We start from the raw sequence: 22709 nt of genomic DNA on the forward strand, positions 1-22709 counted from the left end.
GTGTGAAGGTGATGCTTGTAGTCTTGCATGCGTGCATTCATGTGTACAGTATGTACCTGTAAATAATAATGTATACAGTTGTGTTGTGACTCCACCCTGGGGCAATGTACAGAGTTTGCCCTAGCACCTCCTGTGGGGTGGGTGGGGAGTCCATGCAGGCTGTGTAATGACAGGAGACCAGAGCTGGGTGAGCGTCACAACGGCCCATAGCCTCTCCATCTACTCCCTCTCAAAAGACTCCATTGTTCCCTGTGTGGAGGGAGAGAGCAGAGCTAAAGGGGGATGAAGCTGGCAGATTGGGGGCGTCTAGGGCAGTGGGTTTTGGGACGCTGCCTAAAACCACATGGAGGAGAGAGCAAGACACAGGCCAGCTCTGTGTGCATCACAGCTCACTGTTGGAGAGCTGCCCCAGGTTAACAGTGCCGTACGAAAAACTCCACAACATAAAAAAAGACACACGTAACTGTCAGAGAAACACCCCAGCCGGAGAGAGCTAACGGACTCACCAGTCCATACAGGACCGCATTTGTCCATAGTTTGTCTTGTTTCAGTGGAGGGGTGTTGAAATTTTGTGCATTACCTGACTGGAGCAATCAGCTTTCGCCACTGACTTCTACCCCGGTGCATGCTGGGTAGTGGTGTGTGCTAATTTTACACTAAAGATTGTGTGGAAACAGTTGTGTAAAAAGCAGTGTCATATGAGAATTAATTACTTCCTGTGTCAGCACCTCTTGTTTGGCTTGAGATTTTTGGGAAAATTACTTAGGGAATCTGACTTTAGACAGTGTCATGAAAACGTGATTTGATGAGCAACAAAGACCATACAACGTCTGAATTCTACCAACACACACAAATAAAAACATGTCTCAAGCCAGTGTATATTTGGAGTGTTTTCAGTTGTTTATTGAAACAGTATGAACAAAAACACTGCAATTAAATAAAAGGACAAAAAAAATCTGACAATAAAATGAAAGACCTAGATTTGATAATATGGAGCAAAAGCAGAAACAAACATCGTTGCAAACGATTGCAGTGTCTAAAGCGGATCCATTAAACAATTGTCATCCCTCATTCAGTGCACTTATTAACAGAGTTCTTAAAGCAAGCGGAGCTAAGCTGAGACTGAATAATTTTTACACCCATTAATGTCCACTAACGATTATGAAGAAAATGTGCCTAAAACTGGGTGCAACCATGAAAGTCAAAACATCCTTTGCATGCATTCAGGGGGGAACCTGTATTTAAAGATTGTGTGTGCTTGCTTGGTATACTCTATCCAAACTAAAGTAAGCAGAAGTACAGTGAATACATTGTAAAGGACAATGCTAGCAGAATGGGGGCTGATGACTTCTACCTGTATACGGAACACATGATTTTGTGAGAACCTGAAGTCGTCAAAGCTGTCCTATTGGAATGGGTGACAGTTAAAGTACAGTCCATTCACATTACTGCACTTTAAAAGTAAAATCTCCAAACTATCCAGGGAATACCAGAGACAGTGGCACAAAACCTTCTGCAAAATTTCACAGATCTGTATTAGGTTTTTATGTCAGTGTTAAAGCTGGCAGAATGTCACGTTACACTTGCAAATGAGGCGTCTTTTCATTAGCCCCTCGCTAACCCTCAGAACATGAGCACAATGTCGAAACAACTTCTGCATACAGTGCTTCATATAGTTGTTGAACATTTTGGTAGGTAGGGACCCATTGGCTAGGTGTTAAGGTGAGAAAATACCATGTGGATGTTTTTGGCTGCTTTCCAATGTCCCATTAACTGAATGCTATAGTGAGCAACTGCAACATATAATCAAGTAATAACTGTAGTCCCTTTGCATGGTATATACACCCTATTAAATTCACCACATTCTCTTCCGCCTTTTCCCCCCTCTGTATTCAACTTTTTATTTTCATTTTCTGTTTCTTTTGTGTCGTATTTCTAGGTCGTCTTCAACTCAAATGCAAATTGGAATGAATGTACACACCACTGCATAAGAGAGAGCGTTTTCTACCACAAGTTAAATAATCCCTTACTTCCTTTCTTTTTACAAACACATATGAAAAATCCTGAAATTCACTGGCATCCTGTGGGTCACTGTGGATGTCAGTGGGGGGGTGGGTCATCCCCCTGTTTGGATATTAGCGTGGAGGGTTGCTGTGTGGTTGGGCAGGACCATTGATATCAATGGCTCTGTCTGGGGGTTGGGGGAGAAACATTCTTCTCCCCCCCACACCTCCCCCTCCTTTTGGCAACAGTACAAGATCTTGGTTAGGTTCGTGCTGGTAGCATGCTTGCTTAATGACAGGAAATTACGTAGTTCAGAATTGCCAGAACTTTTTTGGGACTTCCTGTCTTGCAGCCTTTCTCCTCAGGGGCTGAGGGATGAAGAGAAGGAGAAAGAGTAAAACACACAGGCCAACACACAACAAAATCTGCTCACGGCTCATACATTTCAGATGATTTAAAAAATGGTTTGGATAAATGAGATCTAAAAAGCTGCTTGGTTTATGATTTTAACGATACCACAGCACATGGAGAACATTACTTTTAGTAAATGTTTCATGAAATGTGATAATTCGTAGAGGGGGGATGACCCCAAAATGAGGAAATAAAAACATGGGTGATTGTAACTGAATGAATTCCAGTCACTCATATACTGCATGCTATCTTAGTTATGGGCACTACAGCCATTCGGGAAGTATAAGGATATAGTTAGTTTTGAATGGTTTAAAGGAGAAACATACTTAACATAATGGTATTTATTTAATACACTGTACTCAGTTCACACAGTTTAAGTCAAGTTGGTACAATAAAAAACAAAAGTGATTCAAAACGGACCAACAACAAATCTGTGTTATCCTGATAACTAATTCATTCAAGATGACAGCCTTGAGTTGCTACTCCGCTTCGAACCATTACGCCATTGAGACAGCCAGCCTAATCAATCAATCAGAACTGACCATTTGTCAATGGACCCACTAAGTCCATACATGAGCCCTTTGACTGAAATTGAAGTGCAAATAAAGCCACTTGTTTCACTGAATGAACAATGCCTGATGGCTCATTGGCCCATGAGTGGATGTCTCAGAGAGCAGTAGCAACCAACAGCCTGTCGATCGGCGATGGACAGACACAAAGGGCGCATCCTAAATGGCATTCTCCTTTATGGAGCACTACTTTTGACCAGGGCCCTAAAAAAGGAATAGGGTTCAATATAAGACGCATCATTTGTTTTGTGTCTGTGACTTTGGACCACAGAGAGTCATGGGGTTAAGATGATTAACTGGGAAAACAGTCAGAGAAAATGACAGAAACCAAGATGCTCTCTTTTGTGGCAGCCTTTTTCTTAGCAACAGCCCTGTGGCATTTTTTCCCCTCCCTGTTAGCAGGCAAGCACATCCCCAAACATAACAATATTTTCAGAGGAAAAGGTGTGCGGTGTGGTAAGGAGTACAGCAGCTGTCGTGTCCAATATTGGAACACACTTCTTGTTCCCATTTAAAACATCTATAGATACATTAAAAAAATTACCAGCCGGCTGCGACAGCCTGGACTCGGAACTCAGAATCTCTAGTGGCACAGCTAGCACTGCAGTGCCTTAGACCACTGCACCACTCGGGAGGCCAAAACATATTTTTTTAAAGGAATACAGACACTTCTATTTGAATCTATGACTCAAATGTGTTATTTTCAGAGGACCAGTTATGGTTGACAAGTGATGCAGGTTGTCTTATCTATTAAACTATGTGCTTCGTAACACCCATTGCACCCATTTCACCCATTGCACCCATTTCACCATAGTATTTTGGCAATGAAGCCCTTTATCTACTTCCCCAGAGTCAGATGAACACGTGGATGGCAAACAGTGTAGGCTGCTGAGGGCAGGACGGCTCATAATAATGGCTGGAATGGCATCAAACACACGGAAGCCATGTTTTTACGCATTTGATACCATTCCACTCCAGCCATTACCACAAGCCCATCCTCCCCAATTAACCAACCTCCTGTGATAGCAAATGTTATGTCTCTGCGTCCAGTATAACGGATGCTAACTGATCCCGTAGACTTTCAGTGTTTGCACATAGCTAGTTAGCATTGGCTTGCTACCTCTAACTTCCCTCATACTGGATGCAGAGGGAAAAAATGGTTAAAAAAATTATTCATCTGCCTCTGGGAAAGTAGATAATGGGCTTAATTTCCAAAATCCCAAAATAGCCCTTTAAAGTACATGTATAAGTTGTGAACATGAGAGTATAGTTTTATACAGTAGTAGCTTCATGCTTCTACAGCATGCTTAGTCCTCTAAGATCACAAGGCAAACAGGACATGCAGAGTGTGTGTACATGTGCACATGAGTGTGTGTGTGTGTGTGTATGTATATATTCATAGAAATAAATTGACCAATTCTAGTTCAATGGGTGTATCCCTTGGAGGAACTTACGAGTATTTGCCCATTCTCCTCACCAAGGCGATCACCACGGCGATGACAATGATCACTGCCACCAATGCGCCAATCACAATACCCACCACTTGTCCAGAGCCAGTGCCCTCTGTGGAAGGAACACAAAGACCAAGTTACCCAACCATAGGGAATCAACAACCCGTTTGGTGAAACAGGAAGGAAACTGAGAGAAGGGGAAAAAATTATAGAAATGGGGAGAGAGACAATTGCCTAAAAGGCAAGGATAGAAATTTAGAGACTGGGGGCAGAGCAATTTCATCTTGAGCTCTACACCTATCCTTGCCCTCTGATTCCAGCCTAAGGGAGCACCTACAGACCGTAGCATTGACAGAGTTTCTCAGCTTCATGATCTCTACATCTGTAGCTGACATCTCCTATCCTTACCCTCCTCCACCACCAACTCCTCCTCCTCAGCCTCTGCCGTGGCTTCGGGGTTCGCCGGGGCCATGGTGGCAACAGCAGGGGCCTCCGTTGTGGCCGCCTCCTGCCCGGCAGCCTCAGTGGCCTCGGTCTCCGTGGGAGCGGCCTCTGTCACATTCGGGGCAGCCTCATCGACCTGAGTAGTGACGGGTTTATCGGTGGCAGGGGCTTTCGTTCCGACCTCATCGGTCGCAGTCTTGGGTTCAGCCGTGGGGGCATCGGTGGCGCCTTCGAGGATATCGGTGGCAGCAGGGATATCCGACACCCTTTCTAATGGGGTCACCAGTGTGCCTGAGGGGCAGCAAAGAGGTCAGAGACTGCTAGAGGCAAATTAACAATATTCACACACGCTGAAGAGAAGGGCTACCACTTGTGATTGGATACATGACAACTGAGGTGAATTACTTTGAGTATGACCATAAAAATTCACTGTCATTTCACAATCGTTTTGAAATGTATTCGCTGGAAAGAGGGAACAGTTAGAAAGTCCCTCATTGCAAGGGCATTGTGGGAAAACTCTAAAGAAAAATGACAAATATTAGCTCTTTCTTGACATTTTTTTATTTCTCTCCCAGCCCATAGCTTGACACATCAGTAGCAGTAAGAACATGGCTGCCACAACCCATGACTAAACAAATGTTGGTCCTCCCTCCTCCTCCCCAGTCCCATCCACCTTGCCCCTTTCCATCCTGTCTTGGACCGTGTTTGTGCACTCGCATGCCTCATCTGCTGCCTCATTTCCTGTTCATGGAGTCTCCGCCATAACAGCCCCTGGATGGGGATGGCAGGAAGTCAGCATATGAGGCCATACCATTAAAACATAGTCACTAAGAGAGGAAAGAGGGGGAGGCAACAATGGACAATTCAGGGTAAAACAACACAACTGGGACATGACTTGGATGTGTTGAAATTGGTTGTTTGTGATATTACGAGAGACCAAAGACCAACATGAATCTCAACTTCAAAACATCCTCTCATCAGGCCATTTTTGGATGGCAATAAGAGTTGTAAAGGAAGCTCTGAGTTCAGTGGACTGTTTAAAAATACGCTTATTTTACCAGTTAAGTTGACTGAGAACACATTCTCATTTACAGCAACGACCTGGGGATAGTTACAGGGGAGAGGGGATGAATGAGCCAATTGGAAGCTGGGGATGATTAGGTGTCCATGATGGTATGAGGGCCAGATTGGGAATTTAGCCAGGACACCGGGGTTAAAACACCTCTACTCTCTACGATAAGTGCCATGGGATTGTTAGTGACCAGAGAATCAGGACACCCTTTTAATGTCCCATCCGAAAGACGGCACCCTAAACAGGGCAATGTCCCCAATCACTGCCCTAGGGCATCGGGTATTTTTTTTGACCAGGGGAAAGAGTGCCTCCTACTGGCCATCAACACCACTTCCAGCAGCATCTGGTGTCCCATCCAGGGACCAACCCTGCTTAGCTTCAGGGGCAAGCCAGCAGTGGGATGCAGGGTGGTATGCTGTTGTCAATGCTTGAAGTGAAATCTACCATCATCTATCCTATAATTGAATGAAACCCTCTTGTAATAAGAATAGCCTCTTTGATCAAAGGGTTGGACCGCAAAGTACAAGCTGAGTGAGACCTTAATGTTGTGCTCTACAACCCGTCCTATCTGTGCCTGTTGGAAATATTCCCCTCCACACCACAACTGAAAGCTTTGCTTGGACAGCGCAGCTTCGAAATTAAGAAGCAGAAGTCAATTTCAGTGAAGGACTGAAATTATGGTTAACTTGCAAACTGGCAACATGTCCTTTTGCAATCCCTCCTTTTTCCTGAAAGTACTTTTTGCCCTTTTCGAATGTGCAGTTCAAAACTTCTCCCAACTCCAGAAATAAGAAGCTGAGTGATCGGTCTAAACTTAGAACCTGACATCATTTCTTCGTCCTTTTCCCTGATTGTTCGAGACTGTTCGTAATAGAGAATGCTTTACGAGTTAAATAACATTGAATAGAGATCTCTCCCTCATTATTCTTAGTTCCCTATTTGCTCTAGCGTTCATTAGAAACAAGCAGGTTTAAATATAACAAAACAGTTGTTCTCCCACTGAAGTACTTGAAACTGCAACGTTTATCATCACAGACATTCCAAACAAACAAAGTGCCTTGCATTATATGTATTCATGTCCCCCGCAGACCGCTAACAATTGCTTCATTATGTCTGCTGTGCTCACAATTAGTTCTAAGTACTATTTCCTTTCCACTGTGTTGGCTAATACAGATGCGCTAGTGAGTAAGAGAACAACATCTCTCTCTCACCATACTTCTCTCTCCATCCCTTCCACTCTCCCCCCCCCCGCCTCACCCCGTGGATTAAGTTGTCCTGATAAAGGTTTTGGGAATGATGTAGCTCTGCAAGAGGAGAGTGGTGTAAAAGGGTGGAGGGAAGCCCAAAGGGAACGGTATGTTTTTTACTTAGAGGGGAGAGCTCAGCGGCAGCCCAATCCGTTTTTCCGCTCTCTAGCTATTTTGTGAACAGGGGCCTAGTCCCAGTCTGTCTCTGATTTAATGTCCCATGATAGCCTGACCTCAGAGCAGATGTGTGCATGCGTGAGTGCGTGCATGCTTGAGTTTGAGTGTGTCATCAGCTCCCTTAACCACCGCTGGGCATTAAAAGTCTCTCAAATCGCCCTGCATTCAAATTTCTCTCAAACAAGCTCTTTGGAGAGAAAGGGGGCATACAAGGCAGGCAGGCAAAGGGGTGAGAGTGAAAAGTGAGAATACAGCAAAGGGCCAGGAGAAGCGGTGGGGCCCGTATGGGGTGGAGATCCTGCCTGTCGGACAGTAATGGCATCGTGAGAGAGAAGAGAGGGGGAGAGAGAAAGATAGTGTGAGAGCGAAGGAGGGAGCAGGACACATCCATCACCATCACAATCAGCTGCCACTGAGGCTCCCCTGTGTGTGTAAGTCTGTGCTAAGCTGTCTGTAGACAGGAAGGGCCCATCTCAGACTTGTGAGGGAGTGTGTGTCTGCTGTGGCCCCGGAGCCCAAGAATGTTGTTCCTTAGCTGGGGAGGGAGGTATCTGCCCATCTCATCACAGTATGCAGCACAGCTAGCCTCCCACGCTAGCTGTAGGAGTCACACATAAACATGTAGCGCGGCACCTCGCTGCCTGGCACTTTGAGTTGAGTGGGAGAGGTCCCATAGAATATTCCACTCTGGCTAACTGGCTCTTATCTTAGACACAATAGTGTCCACATACAGGCCGCGTTTATTTGAGTGGAGATACAGGCCATTAAACATTTATCTTCTGGACAACATCACTGACGCAACCGATGGCGCAAGACTTCTTCGACGCGATGGGCCTATATGAAATGTACTTGAACAATATATTGGGCAAACAATAATCATCAATAACAGACTTGTGAAATATCAATTCATTACAGAAATACTCCAATTAGGCCAATTTATTAGATACACCACCGCATTCACTAATGTTCGCTCCTACAGACAGTGAGTCACGTGGCCGTGGCTTATTAATTAAGCAGGCAGACAGGCGTTCAGTTACAGTTTGTTTGAACGTTACAATGGGCAAAACAAGTGACCTAAGCGACTTTGAGCATGGTGCGATCAACGGTGCACTGGACAATTGAGTTGTGGAAAAACATTGCATGGTCCGACAAATCCTGGTTCCTGTTGCGTCATGCTGATGGCAGAGTCAGGATTTGGAGTAAGCAGCAAGAGTCCATGGCCCCATCCTGCTTGGTGTCAGCGGTACAGGTTGGTGGCAGTGGTGTAATGGTTTGGGGAATGTTTTCCTGGCACATGTTAGGTCTCTTGAGCAACATTTGAATGCCACACCTTGTAGAACCCACGCCACTAAGAATTCAGGCTGTTCTGGAGGCAAAGTGGGGTCCGACCCCGGTACTAAATGAGTGAACCTAAAACTGGCCACTGAGTGTATAGCGAAAAATATATCCTGTGAAACTCAATCTATTATTCATTACAGCAAAAATGAATTGAGATTACTTAAAAAGGGAGCCACAATAAATATCATGGAACATTAGTAATATATCAAATCATTCTCAGTTCACTGGTATATATGTTTCTATGCAGCCCTGTGGATTTTTCTTCTTCGCTCCTTGTCTGGCACGGTGGCGTAGGTGCCTGAGACGTTGATGCTGACAGTGAAGACACACAAACCCTTGGTTCGGCCATGTTGTGGGAGTGCCCCCTTGATCTATTGGCAGGGCTGAATTACCCTCTCTGTCTGTGCCTGCCACACCAACCCTACAACTACGCCTGGGGCTATCTCGTTCGTGAGCTAAAATGGCCTCCGCCTGGGCTGACTCAAAAAGATGTTTGAGAAAACGCACAGATTTTGCTTTACAGAGGTAGGCTTACAACTGTACATTTTGGATGGCAATTATTATTAGTATTTTTTAAATCGATGCTTTTCCTGAGTGGATTTTACATCGTACGCCTCATGTTTGGCGAATGAGCACACACTTGAGTCACTTTACAAGCCGGCACAGGACAGAGAGCATTGACCCGTGTCTGCAGCCAGATGTGCTGGATGGAGTCTTTTTAAAAGGCGAGTGGCTCAGACAAAGCTCATTATGAGCTGGGAGGGGCGTCTGCGAGGAATGTAGGGGAGTCAAGAATCAACAGGCTTTGTTCGGGAACGTGTGCAAGTTGTTATATTTGTTTATTTTTGTCAGGGTATGGAGCAGAGAGGAGAAGCTTGAGGAGTTAACACTCTTACAAACAGACCTTCGTTGGAAAGAGGCATGTCTGGTCGGTAAAGGTTGCCGTTTAAAAATAAATCCCACCAACTTCCTCCACCCCTAAACTTATCAACCGGGAGTAGGGGGAATAGTATCAGGGGGCGGCCGGAATAAGGGGTGAAGGGGGCCTGTAAAGCTTGATACCCTGCCAAAGATGGGTAAATGTGGAGGGGGCGGTGGGTCCTGGCAGTCTAACAACATGTGGTAGGGGTGGGGCAGCAGCAGCAGCAGCCCTCACTGTTAAGCCCTCACGTGTTCGCTCTCCCGGTCCCATCCATATGACAGTCTTAAAATATAGAGCCACCCTCTATTAATACCCACACGCAAACCGGCCCTGCCCTGCTGCACTCAGTCTCTGCCCCCTCCTCTCCTTCCCTCCCACCCCATGGGGAAGGTCTTTGGAACCCAGGATTGGCGAGGGAGAGTGGGAAAGGGAGAGCGATGGAGAGGTGTAAGCTTTCCGATAAACGTGTACAGTGTGTATATTTGGCGAGTCAGACCCGAGCACTATTTGGGAGCCTCCCAAAGGATATTCCTTTCACTCCCTGCCGGCAGCCAAGAACTCATGTGCACGAGGCACAAGACCTAGCACCATTACATCACATTCCCCTAGTCTCCAAATCAAACTTTTCCTTTGCGGGGCTTTGGGGGGGAGATAGAATCGTCAGACGATCCACCCAATCGGGCCTCTGTATTACATTAACACTCTCAGCCAAGGCTGGTCTTTTTCCATCCAGGATTAGCGAAATAAATTCACTGCTAAATTAACTTCAACCTAGAGGAGAATAAATGAGTCCTATACCATAGCTGAGCAAATGTTAAATGACAAAGACTACTGTGAAGAATAAAATAAAACCAACATCAAACAAACCAAAGAGAACATGTGTAAGCTCTTCCTTGAGAGTGGAACTTTTGAACTAAGGACAAGGAGCTAAGAGCAGCCCTGAAATTCAAATTCAGGACGCTCCCGGGTACAAGCCAAACAGACAAAGGGTGTGTGAGTATGGGAAGAGAGGTGTGGTGTGTGTGAGTAAGTGTGAGAGCCGAGCAGAGTGACCGGACAGAGAGGACACGGTGTGCTAGGAGGGCTCGAGCCCTGGATGTTGACTTACTTGCGTGTGCGACGGCACAGAAGGGGCCGACCAGGCCCAGCAAGAGCAGCAGCTGAACTTTGATCATGGTGACAAGTAGTCTTCTCCTCCGGTCAACAGCGTACAGAGACCCCGAGGGCGAAGAGCAACACTATCCCCTATCACACACAGCACAACCCGCACTGGAGTCTCAAGGGAGGTAGCAAAAAAAGAAAAAAGTAATTGAGGAAAAAGTTTCTGAAAAAGTCCCAGGGAACTTGTTGTAGATAGATTGACGGTCCAAGTCTGAGGCGGCGAGGGCAGACGGCCACGGCTGAGGAGGCTGAGGGAGAAAGGCGTGGAAAGGCGAGGGATGTCGACAGGGCAGAAGAAGAGAGAGGAGGTCTGGCTGGCTGCTTGGTAGAATGGAGAGAGACAGGCACAGGACAAGGGAGAGAGAGTGTGTCGGGAGTGGAGGAGGGGTGCTGGTGGGGGGTGTGATGGGTGGGTGGGGGGCGGGGGGGCTGAGCAGTGTAAGGTGGTCTCAGCCCCGGTCCTGCCTCCCTACTTGAACAGGCCAGTCCTGAGTGAGCCCCAATCTTCATGTAGTCCACCCCTCTCCAGTCCACTGTGAGGCTGCTGACTGCCTTGGAATATCAGCAGCATACACATAAATACTGTACGTAAATAAATACACCAATATATTTATACACACAAGGTAGACACCACAAAAACATAAGCAATATGTTACATACAAATATACCCTCAAAACAAACACCTTCTACCAACACAAAACCTTTACAGTGAGTGGAGAAAAACATTCTAAACTATTTTGTTTTTGTTTGTTTCAATTCACCATTTAATGATATGCAAACAATCCAATTGGATCAAATTACACCAGGAAATAAATTACCATGTACTTAATCAGATTGTGATTTTAGATTCAGCTAATGGTGAGTTTTCCCCAATATACATACAAATACATTTGACTAAAAGGAGTGCCCATTAGTTCTATAGAAAAGTCTATAGGCATTACACTACTGTTTTAATAGATTAATCTTGTGGTTTCACAAAATGGTTTAGGTTAACATACAGGCATTGTTGATAGAGTGGCCTCCACAGTAAATGCAGTTGGAACACTAGTGACTTTAACACATGCGGTCATGGTGGTCCAAAGTGTTGACGAAAGTGCAAACATGCTCCAGCTTTGCACACTAGTGACATCTGTTGGAGGAAAAAGCAGCATGGTGTGTAAAATGTAGGAAATAAATAATCAAATCAAATTTTATTTGTCACATGCAGCGAATACAACAGGTGTAGTAGACCTTAAAGTGAAATGCTTACTTGCAAGCCCTTAACCAACAATGCAGAAAAATAGGAGTTAAGAAAATATGTACTAAATAAAAGAGCAACAATAACATAACGACGCTATATACAGGGGGTACAGGTACCGAGCCAATATGCGGGGGTACAGGTTAATTGAGGTAATATGTACACTACCAGTCAAAGTTTTAGAACGCCTACTCATTCAAGGTTTTTTTTTTACCATTTTCAACATTGTAGATTAATAGTGAAGACATCAAAACTATGAAATAACACATATGGAATCATGTAGTAAACAAAAAGTGTTAAACAAACCCAAATATATTTTATATTTGAGATTCTTCAAATAGCCACCCTTTGCCTTGATGACAGCTTTGCACACTCTTGGCATTCTCCCAACCAGCTTCATGAGGTAGTCTCCTGGAATGCATTTCAATTAACAGGTGTGCCTTCTTAAAAGTTAAATTGTGCAATTTCTTTCCTTCTTAATGCGTTTGAGCCATCAGTTATGTTGTGACAAGGTAGGGGGGTATACAGAAGATAGCCCTATTTGGTAAAATACCAAGTCCATATTATGGCAAGAATGTTTCTTTAAGTGCAATCACAAAAACCATCAAGCGATATGATGAAACGTTCTCTCATGAGGACCGCCACAGGAATGGAAGACCCAGAGTTACCTCTGCTGCAGAGGGTAAGTTCTTTAGACTTACAAGACTCAAATAAATGCTTGAGAGTTCAAGTAACAGACATGTCAACATCAATTGTTCAGAGACACTGAATCAGGCAAAGAAACCACTACTAAAGGACACCAATAAGAAGAGACTTGCTTGGGCCAAGAAACACGAGCAATGGACATTAGACCAGTGGAAGTGTGTCCTTTGATCTGTAGTCCAAACGTGAGATTTTTGGTTCCAACCTCTGTCTTTGACCTCAACTAAATTGAGATGGTTTGGGATTAGTCGGACCGCAGAGTGAAGAAAGACTGTTGGAAAATAATTCCAGGTGAAGCTGGTTGAGAGAATGCCAAGACTGTGCAAAGCTGTCAGCAAGGCAAAGGGTGGGTATTTGAAGAATCTCAAATATGAAATATATTTTGATTTGTGTAACACTTTTGGTTACTACATGATTCCATATGTGCTATTTCATAATTTTGATGTCTTTACTAATATTCTACAATGTAGAAAATGGCAAAAATAAAGCAAAACCCTTGAATGAGTAGTTGTCCTAAAAGTTTTGAATGGTAGTGTACATGTAGCTAGGGGTAAAGTGACTATGCATAGATAATAAATAGCGAGTAGCAGCAGTGTAAAAAATAGTCTGGGTAGCCATTTGATTAGCTGTTAAGCAGTCTTATGGTTTTGGGGGTAGAAGCCGTTAGGAAGCCTTTTGGACCAAGACTTGGCGCTCCAGTACCGCTTGCAGAACTGGGTGGCTGGAGTCTTTGGCAATTTATTAGGGCCTATCTATGACATCGCCTGGCATAGGTCCTGGATGGCAGGAAGCTTGGCACCAGTGATGTACTGGGCGGTACTCACTACCCTCTGTAGCGCATTGCGGTCGGAGGCCGAGCAGTTGCCATACCAGGCGATGCTCTTGATGGTGCAGCTGTCAACTTTTTGAGGATCTGAGGACCCATGCCACATCTTTTCAGTCTCTTGAGGGGGAATAGGTGTTGCCATGCCCTTTTCACAACTGTCTTGGTGTGTTTGGACCATGATAGTTTGGTGACGTGGACACCAAGGAACTTGAAGCTCTCAACCTGCTCCACTACAGCCCCGTCGATGCGGATGGGGGCGTGCTCTGACCTTGTTTCCTGTAGTCCACAATCATCTCTTTTGTCTTGATCACGTTGAGGGAGGGTTTTTTATCCTGGCACCACACTGCCAGTTCTGACCACCTCCCTATAGGCTCTCTCAACGTTGTGTCGTCAGCAAACTTAATGATGGTGTTGGAGTCATGTTTGGCTACGCAGTCATGGGTGAACAGGTAGTGCAGGAGGGGACCAAGCCTGCAGCGCTGAGGGGCCCCCGTGTTGAGGATTTGTGTGGCAGATGTTGTTGCCTATCCTTACCACCTGGGGGTGGTCAGGAAGTCCAGGATTCAGTTGCAGAGGGAGGTGTTTACTCCCAGGGTGATGAACAGCATTCTCACGTAGGTGTTCCTTTTGTCCAGGTGGGAAAGGGCAGTGTTGAGTGCAAGAGACTGCGTCATTTGTGGATTGATTGGGACGGTATGCAAATTGGAGTTGGTCTAGGGAATCTGGGATGATGGTGTTGTGAGCCATGACCAGCCATTCAAAGCACTTTATGGCTACAGACGTGAGTGCTATGGTTCGGTAGTCATTTAGGCAGGTTACCTTGGTGTTCTTGGGCACTGGGACTATGGTGGTCTGCTTGAAACATGTTGGTATTACAGACACGGCCAGGGACAGGTTGAAAATGTCATTTAAGACACTTGTCAACTGGTCATCGCATGCTCAGAGTACATGTCCTGGTAATCTATCTGGCCCTGCGGCCTTGTGAATGTTGACCTGTTTAAAGGTCTTACTCACATTGGCTACGGAGAACGTGATCACACAGCTAGCGCGCTCATGTATGCGTCAGAGTTGCTTGCCTCGAAGCGCGCATAGAAGTGGTTTTGCTCATCTGGTAGGCTTGTGTCTACTCAGCTCGCAGCTGGGCTTCCTTTGTAGTCCATAATAGTTTGCAAGCCCTGCCACATTCGACAAGCATCAGAGCTGGTGTAGTAGGATTCAATCTTATTTATGATATGCCAGTTTGATGGTTTGTCCGAGGGCATAGTGCGATTTCTTATAAGTGTCTGGGTTAGAGTCCTGCTCCTTGAAAGCAGCAGCTCTACCCTTTAGCTCAGTGCAGATGTTTCCTCTAATCCATGGCTTTTGGTTGGGGTACGTACGGTCACTGTGGGGACAACGTCATCGATGCACTTATTGATGAAGCCGGTGACTGATGTGATATACTCCTCAATGCCATTGGATGAGTCCCAGAACATATTCCAGTCTGTGCTAAGACATACAGTACCAGTCAAAAGTTGACAAACTCATTCCAGAGTTTCTTTATTTGTATTATATTCTACATTGTAGAATAATGGTGAAGATATCAAAACTATGAAATAACACATATGGAATCATGTAGTAACCAAAAAAGTGTTAAATCAAAATATATGTTATATTTGAGGTTCTTCAAAGTAGCCACCCTTTGCCTTGATGACAGCTTTGCACTTTCAGGCCAAAGAGTTCAATCTTGGTTTCATCAGACCAGAGAATCTTGTTTATCATGGTCTGAGAGTTATGTGCCTTTCGGCAAACTCCAAGCGGGCGGTCATGTGCCTTTTTACTGAGGAGTGGCGTCCGTCTGGCCACTAACATAAAGGCCTGATTGGTGGAGTGCTGCAGAGATGGTTGTCCTTCTGAAAGGTTCTCCCATCGCCACAGAAGAACTTTGGAGCTCTGTCAGAGTGACCATCAGGATCTTGGTCACCTTCCTGACCAAGGCCCTGCTCCCCCGATTGCGCAGTTTGGCCAGGCGGCCAGCTGTAGGATGAGTCTTGGTGGTTCCAAACTTCTTTCATTTAAGAATGATGGACACCACTGTGTTCTTGGGTACCCAGATCTGTGCCTCGACACAATCCTGTCTCGGAGCTCTACAGGCAATTCCTTCGACCTCATTATGGGTATTGTGTGTAGATTGATTACATACAATTGCAGAATAAGGCTGTAATGTAACAAAATGTGGAAAAAGTCAAAAGGGTCTGAATACTTTCTGAATGGACTGTATTGGAGAATTTCTTGTGAGCAAGAATCATTCCTATGCATCCCGAGTGGCGCGGTGGTGTAAGGCACTGCATTGCAGTGCTAGCTGTGCCACTAGAGATCCTGGTTCCAGGCTCTGTCACAGCCGGCCGTGACAGGGAGACCCATGGGGCGGCGCACAATTGGCCCAGCGCTGTCCAGGTTAGGGGAGGGTTTGGCCGGCAGGGATGTTCTTGTCCCATCGCGCACTAGCGACTCCTGTGGCGGGCCGGGCGGAGTTCGCGCTGACACGGTTCCAGGTGTACAGCGTTTCCTCCGACACATTGGTGGGGCTGGCTTCCGGGTTAAGCAGGCGTTGTGTCAAGGAGTAGTGCGGCTTGGCTGGGTTGTGTCAAGGAGGACGCACGGGCTCTCGATCTTCGCCTCTCCCGAGTCCATACGGGAGTTGCAGCGATGGGACAAGACTAACTACCAACTGGATACCACAGAATTGGGGAGAAAGAGGGGAGAGAAAAGAAATTGGCCCAAAAAGACAACAAAATTTAAGTAAAATTGATCAATACCATTTTAATAAACATTTAACTAAGACACAGTACAAGGAAGAGTGTCACAAAAAGCCAATGCATTTGATCACATTTATATATACACACAAGGTTTCTCTCTTGAAAGAACAAAATACTACCCCTCCCTCCATTTGTTTCATTCATGAGTCATCATTCACTGATGATTTGAAATGACATACAGTCAGCACAATAACACACTGACATACAATATATTGTTTCTGCTCGTCATCAAAAACCAGCACGTGACAGAAATCAGGAATCAGAAATCTTGACCATAGATGCGGTAAAGAGGTCAATGGAAATGCCATGTAATGGGGAACATTCCCGAATCTCATCATTACCCCCCAGCAAAATGATACTACACTTAAGTGTGAAATACACATGTAAACAATAGCCTATGTCGAGGTAAAAATTGGAGTACAATGCTTGTATGGATGTCAAGCCCAATACATGTCCATTCATCGTCACATTCTGTGCGGCCCCTCAAAGAAATGCCACCCCACACCATGACTGACCCACCGCCAAACCGGTCATGCTGGAGGCTGTTGCAGGCAGCAGAACGTTCTCCACGGCGCCTCCAGACTGTCACGTCTGTCACATGTGCTCAGTGTGAACCTGCTTTCATCTGTGAAGAGCACAGGGCGCCAGTGGTGAATTTGCCAAACTTGGTGTTCTCTGGCAAATGCCAAATGTCCTGCATGGTGTTGGGCTGTAAGCACAACCCCCACCTGTGGACGTCGGGCCCTCATACCACCCTCATGGAGTCTGTTTCTGACCATTTGAGCAGACACATGCACATTTGGTCATTTTGCAGGGCTCCTCCTGCTCCTCCTTGCACAAAGGCGGAGGTAGCGGTCCTGCTGCTGGGTTGTTGCCCTCCTACGGCCTCCTCCACGTCTCCTGATGTACTGGCCTGTCTCCTGGTAGCGCCTCCATGCTCTGGACACTACGCTGACACAGCAAACCTTCTTGCCACATCTCGCATTGATGTGCCATCCTGGATGAGCTGCACTACCTGAGCCACTTGTGTGGGTTGTAGACTCAGTCTCATGCTACCACTAGAGTGAAAGCACCGCCAGCATTCAAAAGTGACCAAAACATCAGCCAGCAAGCATAGGAACTGAGAAGTGGTCTGTGGTCCCCACCTGCAGAACCACTCCTTTATTGGGGGTGTCTTGCTAAATGCCTATAATTTCCACCTGTTGTCTATTCCATTTGCACAACAGCATGTGAAATTTATTGTCAATCAGTGTTGCTTCCTAAGTAGACAGTTTGATTTCACGGAAGTGTGATTGACTTGGAGTTACATTGTGTTGTTTAAGTGTTCCTTTTATTTTTTTGAGCAGTGTAGTTAAAAACGACTAACACCACCGATTTCACTCATAGACGTGAGCTAGCATTTAGCAGTCACTTCTTCTAAACCTGAAATGGGCCTACTTCTAAATGGTATGTAAAAACATCCAAATATATCTAAATCTGACTTTAGTAACCACATTGTGGGCCTGTTACAATAAATCCATCATTGCGGATTTGACAAATATCCACTTTATTAGAACAGATTTGTTGAACGTGAGGCAATCCGGCATCTGTTCCATTGGCCTCTTTACCGCATTTATAAATCATTTGAGTTCTTTAAAAGACACGAGCACTTTGGGTCCCGTTTAATAATCATCCCTGTATATATTCAGTTAAATACTGATTTACATCGTTCAATGGATATGATTTAAATTATGGAACTGTAGGTATACTGAAGGGTTACAGAGAGAACAAGACACTGAAAATTGTAAGTATCACAGTTCAAATGCAGCTCATTAGATCATTTTGTCTGTTTATTTATTGTTTCTACTGCATTGTCCACCACACTCTGTCCCTCACTGAGCTCTTTTTACATTTTTCCCCCAGAAGATAGGGACAGGTTAGGCCCGTCAGTCTAACCATTTTCTCTACTTGATGCTACCGTACCCAGTACACGGCTTACCCTCTCCCATCCTATGACTAGGCACCTTGGAATCATCTGTGTCCCCGTCCATTCCGATTCTCTACCCTCCAAGTGTACACTCATTCACCCCCCCACATGTATTTCATAACTGGATTGGTGCAAGTTAATTCCTTTTAAATCTATGAGGGGCAATTCAAGGATACGATTGCACACTTCGGGAGAATCGGAATGTAGCCAATCTGTAACCATGTGATCATTTTGAACAGGAGGACTACATGTTATTTATTGTCAGGCCAAAGACTAAAGTCACGTTATAGTAGTCTCGTTCACCAGTTCACCTGGCACACGAGTCTACTATAAACTGTAAGTCCTAAATCCACATTATTTCACTTAATTTAGCTTATAACGTAGTACATTGGGTGTACCTTTCCGCCACAGTTGTCGAAGCACCTGCCAACAGGTACATTAAACTACACACATACCCATGTCACCTTTGACGTTTTGGAAATGCTAAGAAAGGAAATAGGGGTTATGCATTATTCTGAAATAACAGGAAACAGGGACCCGGAGGGCTTCGTACCATGGAGCTAGTAACAGGACAGTCCTGATGAACGCTAACACATACTTGCACACTCTCACACAGGCACAGGCGCATGCACGCACACAGACCTAGATAAAACTGTAGACACCATAACACCACCAGTAAGGGATTGACAGGCGATACATACATAGCATTGGCCCAGCGTCACAATTTTTTTCATGAGCACAGAGTTAAGTGGTGACATACAAAGCACAAAATAACCGCTACAGTGGAAGAGTTTTGTTCATCAAACCATTGAAAGTTTAAAGCAAGTTACGTAGACATTAAGGATAAAAATTAAAATATAAGGGTGCAATTCATACATGGATTCAAATCATATATAAAACTTCAGCTGTGCTTGATTGAGCATGCCTTTTGCGATGGAACCAATAGAACCGTCCTTAAAGTGCAAGCCCCGCCCATCTGGCACTCAAGGCGGGCTGAAACAAATGCTCAAAGAATTTGAATGATTTCAAAAAAGCATTTGAACCGACATCTGGTGCAATGTGATTTCTCCTCTGACCAAATACGGTCAATTCCCTCTGCAATATAAGCCTGCAACCACAAGATGGTGCTCAATTCCATACAGTTGGCATTGTTTGAGTCAGTCAAAGAGATCAGACACTTGTTGGAATGAGCATCCTTATCTGGTCTTCCCTTATCAAATTTCAAACTAACTTTATTTCTTGGAAGTGGTGAAAGTATCATTCCATGGATCACTCCTGTCAGATAGGTGAGGAGTGCTACATTGAGGGACAAGGAGTTGCAATACTGTCCGGACTAACTGGCAAGATGCCAGATGTTTGTGTAGCGATGGAACAAAAATGTATCACTTTGAGGCAAGTCTTGTTCATATGTATAATGGCACTATCTTTTTCATCCACGCCCATTCCTTTCAGTTGTGGCAGGCGGTCATCCCTTGAAAAAAAGTTATTGTGAATCACAAACCCTAGCTTCCACTGTCAGCTTTCAGTGGAAAGAAACGAGAATAGAAGCATGAATACAAAAATATATACTTCACCGACACTTGTAAAACTGTTGGCACTCGGAACATTGAGATGAGACAATGCAAACCATTCCAAAAGTTTGTTTCTCGAATGTGACCATCCGACTTGTCGACTGGCAAACGTTGACTTGTCTCCCTCTGTGTATGATTGTCGTCAAAGTCACTCTCTATACTCTCGTATAAAAAGACCAAGATCATGGGATTGATATTCCTCTTCTGGAATGTCTTTTTTTCTGGGCAGGTGGTCGTTTCCACTCTTCTCACGTCCTCTCCCTATCCCTCCTTTTCTTCCTCTCTTCAGGGAGATCCTAAACGATGGCGTCCCAGTCAAAGTCGTCCTGGATGTCGTTGGTGGGCAGCCTCCTCATCTGGTAGTGCCCGGGTGGCATCATGTGCTGCTGGTTCATCTGGTCATGGTGCCCTGAGAATGGAGGTAGATGTGTAAGGCAGCTGGACGCATGCACGCACACACACACTACAAGAGGGTCTGAGTAGTTAGCAGTAGTACCTGTCACCGTGGAGCCTGCATTGCTCATGGGGGGCATGTGGGGGTATCCCGGGGGTCCCATCATTGAAGACATGTTCTGTCTGGAGTCCATGTACAGATTACCTACAGGAGATGAAGACATCCAACAGGAAGCAACAGTCATTCAGTTCTTACCTCACAACTCCATTGACCTATACACTGTTATAAGATCAGTAAAAGGAGACTTAGTTTTAAGCAATCCAACCCTTTCAGATCTATGGGACGCATGTCAGAGGTTGCCCTTAGGCATAGACCTAGGATCAGCTACCGTCCTCAATCCTGACAGTTACTATAGGGGAAACCGCAAAACTTAACTTAGATCAGTGTCTAGTGAGGCAACGCCATCCTAATGGCCACTTACCCGTGTTGATGTGCTGGCTGGGCTTGCTGGTGTGCATGGGGTTGTGGCAGGTGGGCATGGGGGGCCCCTGTGGTGGGATGATCCCGGTGCGTGTGAAGAACTGGTTGATGGAGGAGCATAGGTCTGCTATCTGGGCCAGGTCCAGGGACCAGTTGTTCAGCTCCGCCTGCCTCATGCTCTCCTTCAGTCCTGTCATAGATACACAGACAGGGGGTCGTTCTCATTTCAATAGACCTTAGTGGTTTCCTCTTCTCCTAGTCTCCTTTCCCCCACCTGCACGACAATCATACCCATAGCATGATGCTGCCACCACAATACTTGAAAACACAAGTGTGTCACTCTGTTGTATTTGATCCAAACCTGTAGTTTAATTTAGCCAATTCACATCCTTGTACTTTGTTTAGAACAATACCAAAATGCACTTAGACAATTCACATTGAAGTTTTAAGACTGTCATTATCTATCATACTTTCAGTGTCAAAGTTGCAATTGAGAAAATGAAGAAAAAATGTTAACTGAACAAAAACAACATGTAATGTCTCATGAGCTGAAATAAAAGATCCCAGACATTTTTTTATATGCACAAAAAGCTTATTCCGCAACTTTTGTACACACATTTGTTTACATCCCTGTTAGTGAGCATTTCTCCTTTGCCAAGATAATCCATCCACCTGACAGGTGTGGTATATCAAGAAGCTGGTCAAAAAGCATGATCATTACACAGCTGCACCTTGTGCTGGTGACAATAAAAATGTGCAGTTTTGTCACAACATGATGCCACAGATGTCAAGTTGAGGGAGCGTGCAATTGGCATGCTGACTACAGGAATCTCCAGCTCTACCAGAGCTGTTGCCAGATTATTTAATGTTAATTTCTCTACCATAAGCCACCTCCAAAGTAGTTTTAGAGAATTTGAATGTACGTCCAACCGGCCTCACAACCGCAGACCATGTGTTTTTTAAACATTTTTTGAATCTTTATTTAACTAGGCAAGTCAGTTAAGAACTAATTCTTATTTTCAATGACGGCCTAGGAACAGTGGGTTAACCGCCAGTTCAGGTGCAGAATGACAGATTTGTACCTTGTAAACTCGGGGATTTGAACTTGCAACCTTTCGGTTACTAGTCCAATGCTCTAACCACTAGAGAGCTGATGAAACTGTTGGTTGGCACAAGCAAAGAATTTCTGCACAAACCATCTGAAACCATCTAAGGGAAGCTCATCTGAGTGCTTGTCATCCTCACCAGGGTCTTGCAGTTCGGCATCGTAATAGACTTCAGTGGGCAAATGCTCACCTTTGATGGCCACTGGCACGCTTGTGAAGTGTGCTCTTCATGGATGAATCCCGGTTTCAACTGTACCAGGCAGATGGCGTGTATGGTGTTGTGTGGGCGAGCGGTTTGCTGATGTCAACATTGTGAACCTCTCCAAGGTGTTGGAAAAAGTGGTTGCCGTACAGCTCCAGGATCATCCCAATCGAAACAACCTGTTTGAGAAATTCCAGTATTTGCACACAATGCAAATAGTCTGGGTAACCATTTGGTTACCTGTTCAGGAATCTAATGGCTTGGGGGTAAAAACTGTTGAGAAGCCTTTTTGTCCTAGACTTGGCACTCCGGTACCGCGTCTCTGACCTCCTCCCTATAGGCTGTGCTGTCATTGTAGGTGATCAGGCCTACCACTATTGTGTCGTCAGCAAACTTGAGGGTGTTGCGAGTCATGCCTGGCCATGCAGTCGTGTGTGAACAGGGAGTACAGGAGGGGACTGAGCACGCACCCCTGGGGAGCTCAAGGGGTTGAAGATCAGCGTGGCAGATGTGTTGCTACCTACCCTCACCACCAGGGGGCAGCCTGTCAGGAAGTCCAGGATCCAGTTGAAGAGGGTGGTGTTTAGTCCCAGGATCCTTAGCTTGGTGATGAGCTTTGAGGGTACTATGG

General features: G+C 45.3%; 2 protein-coding genes across 3 annotated transcripts in view; both read right to left on the reverse strand.

The window, feature by feature from the left end:
• Positions 1–877: 877 nt before the first annotated feature.
• Positions 878–11155, reverse strand: LOC112221615 (cytochrome c1-like). Its single transcript, XM_042303603.1, has 4 exons — positions 10744–11155; positions 4844–5170; positions 4439–4547; positions 878–2372 (listed from the first exon to the last, which is right to left on the reverse strand). The coding sequence occupies exons 1-4, from the start codon at positions 10808–10810 to the stop codon at positions 2366–2368; spliced, it is 510 nt and encodes a 169-aa protein (XP_042159537.1). The 5' UTR covers positions 10811–11155; the 3' UTR covers positions 878–2365.
• Positions 11156–17612: 6457 nt separating this feature from the next.
• Positions 17613–22709, reverse strand: part of LOC112221616 (forkhead box protein J3) — a 90812-nt gene continuing 85715 nt past the window's right edge. For both annotated transcript variants that reach the window (XM_024383790.2, XM_024383789.2), the window contains 3 exons: positions 20772–20960; positions 20393–20494; positions 17613–20305 (listed from right to left, as the gene is read on the reverse strand). In XM_024383790.2, coding sequence (XP_024239558.1) covers positions 20193–20305; positions 20393–20494; positions 20772–20960 — 404 coding nt within the window. In that variant the 3' untranslated portion in view covers positions 17613–20192. The remainder of the gene's footprint in view (positions 20306–20392; positions 20495–20771; positions 20961–22709) is intronic.

Source organism: Oncorhynchus tshawytscha, linkage group LG22 (assembly GCF_018296145.1).
Source record: "Oncorhynchus tshawytscha isolate Ot180627B linkage group LG22, Otsh_v2.0, whole genome shotgun sequence".
NCBI lineage: Eukaryota > Metazoa > Chordata > Actinopteri > Salmoniformes > Salmonidae > Oncorhynchus > Oncorhynchus tshawytscha.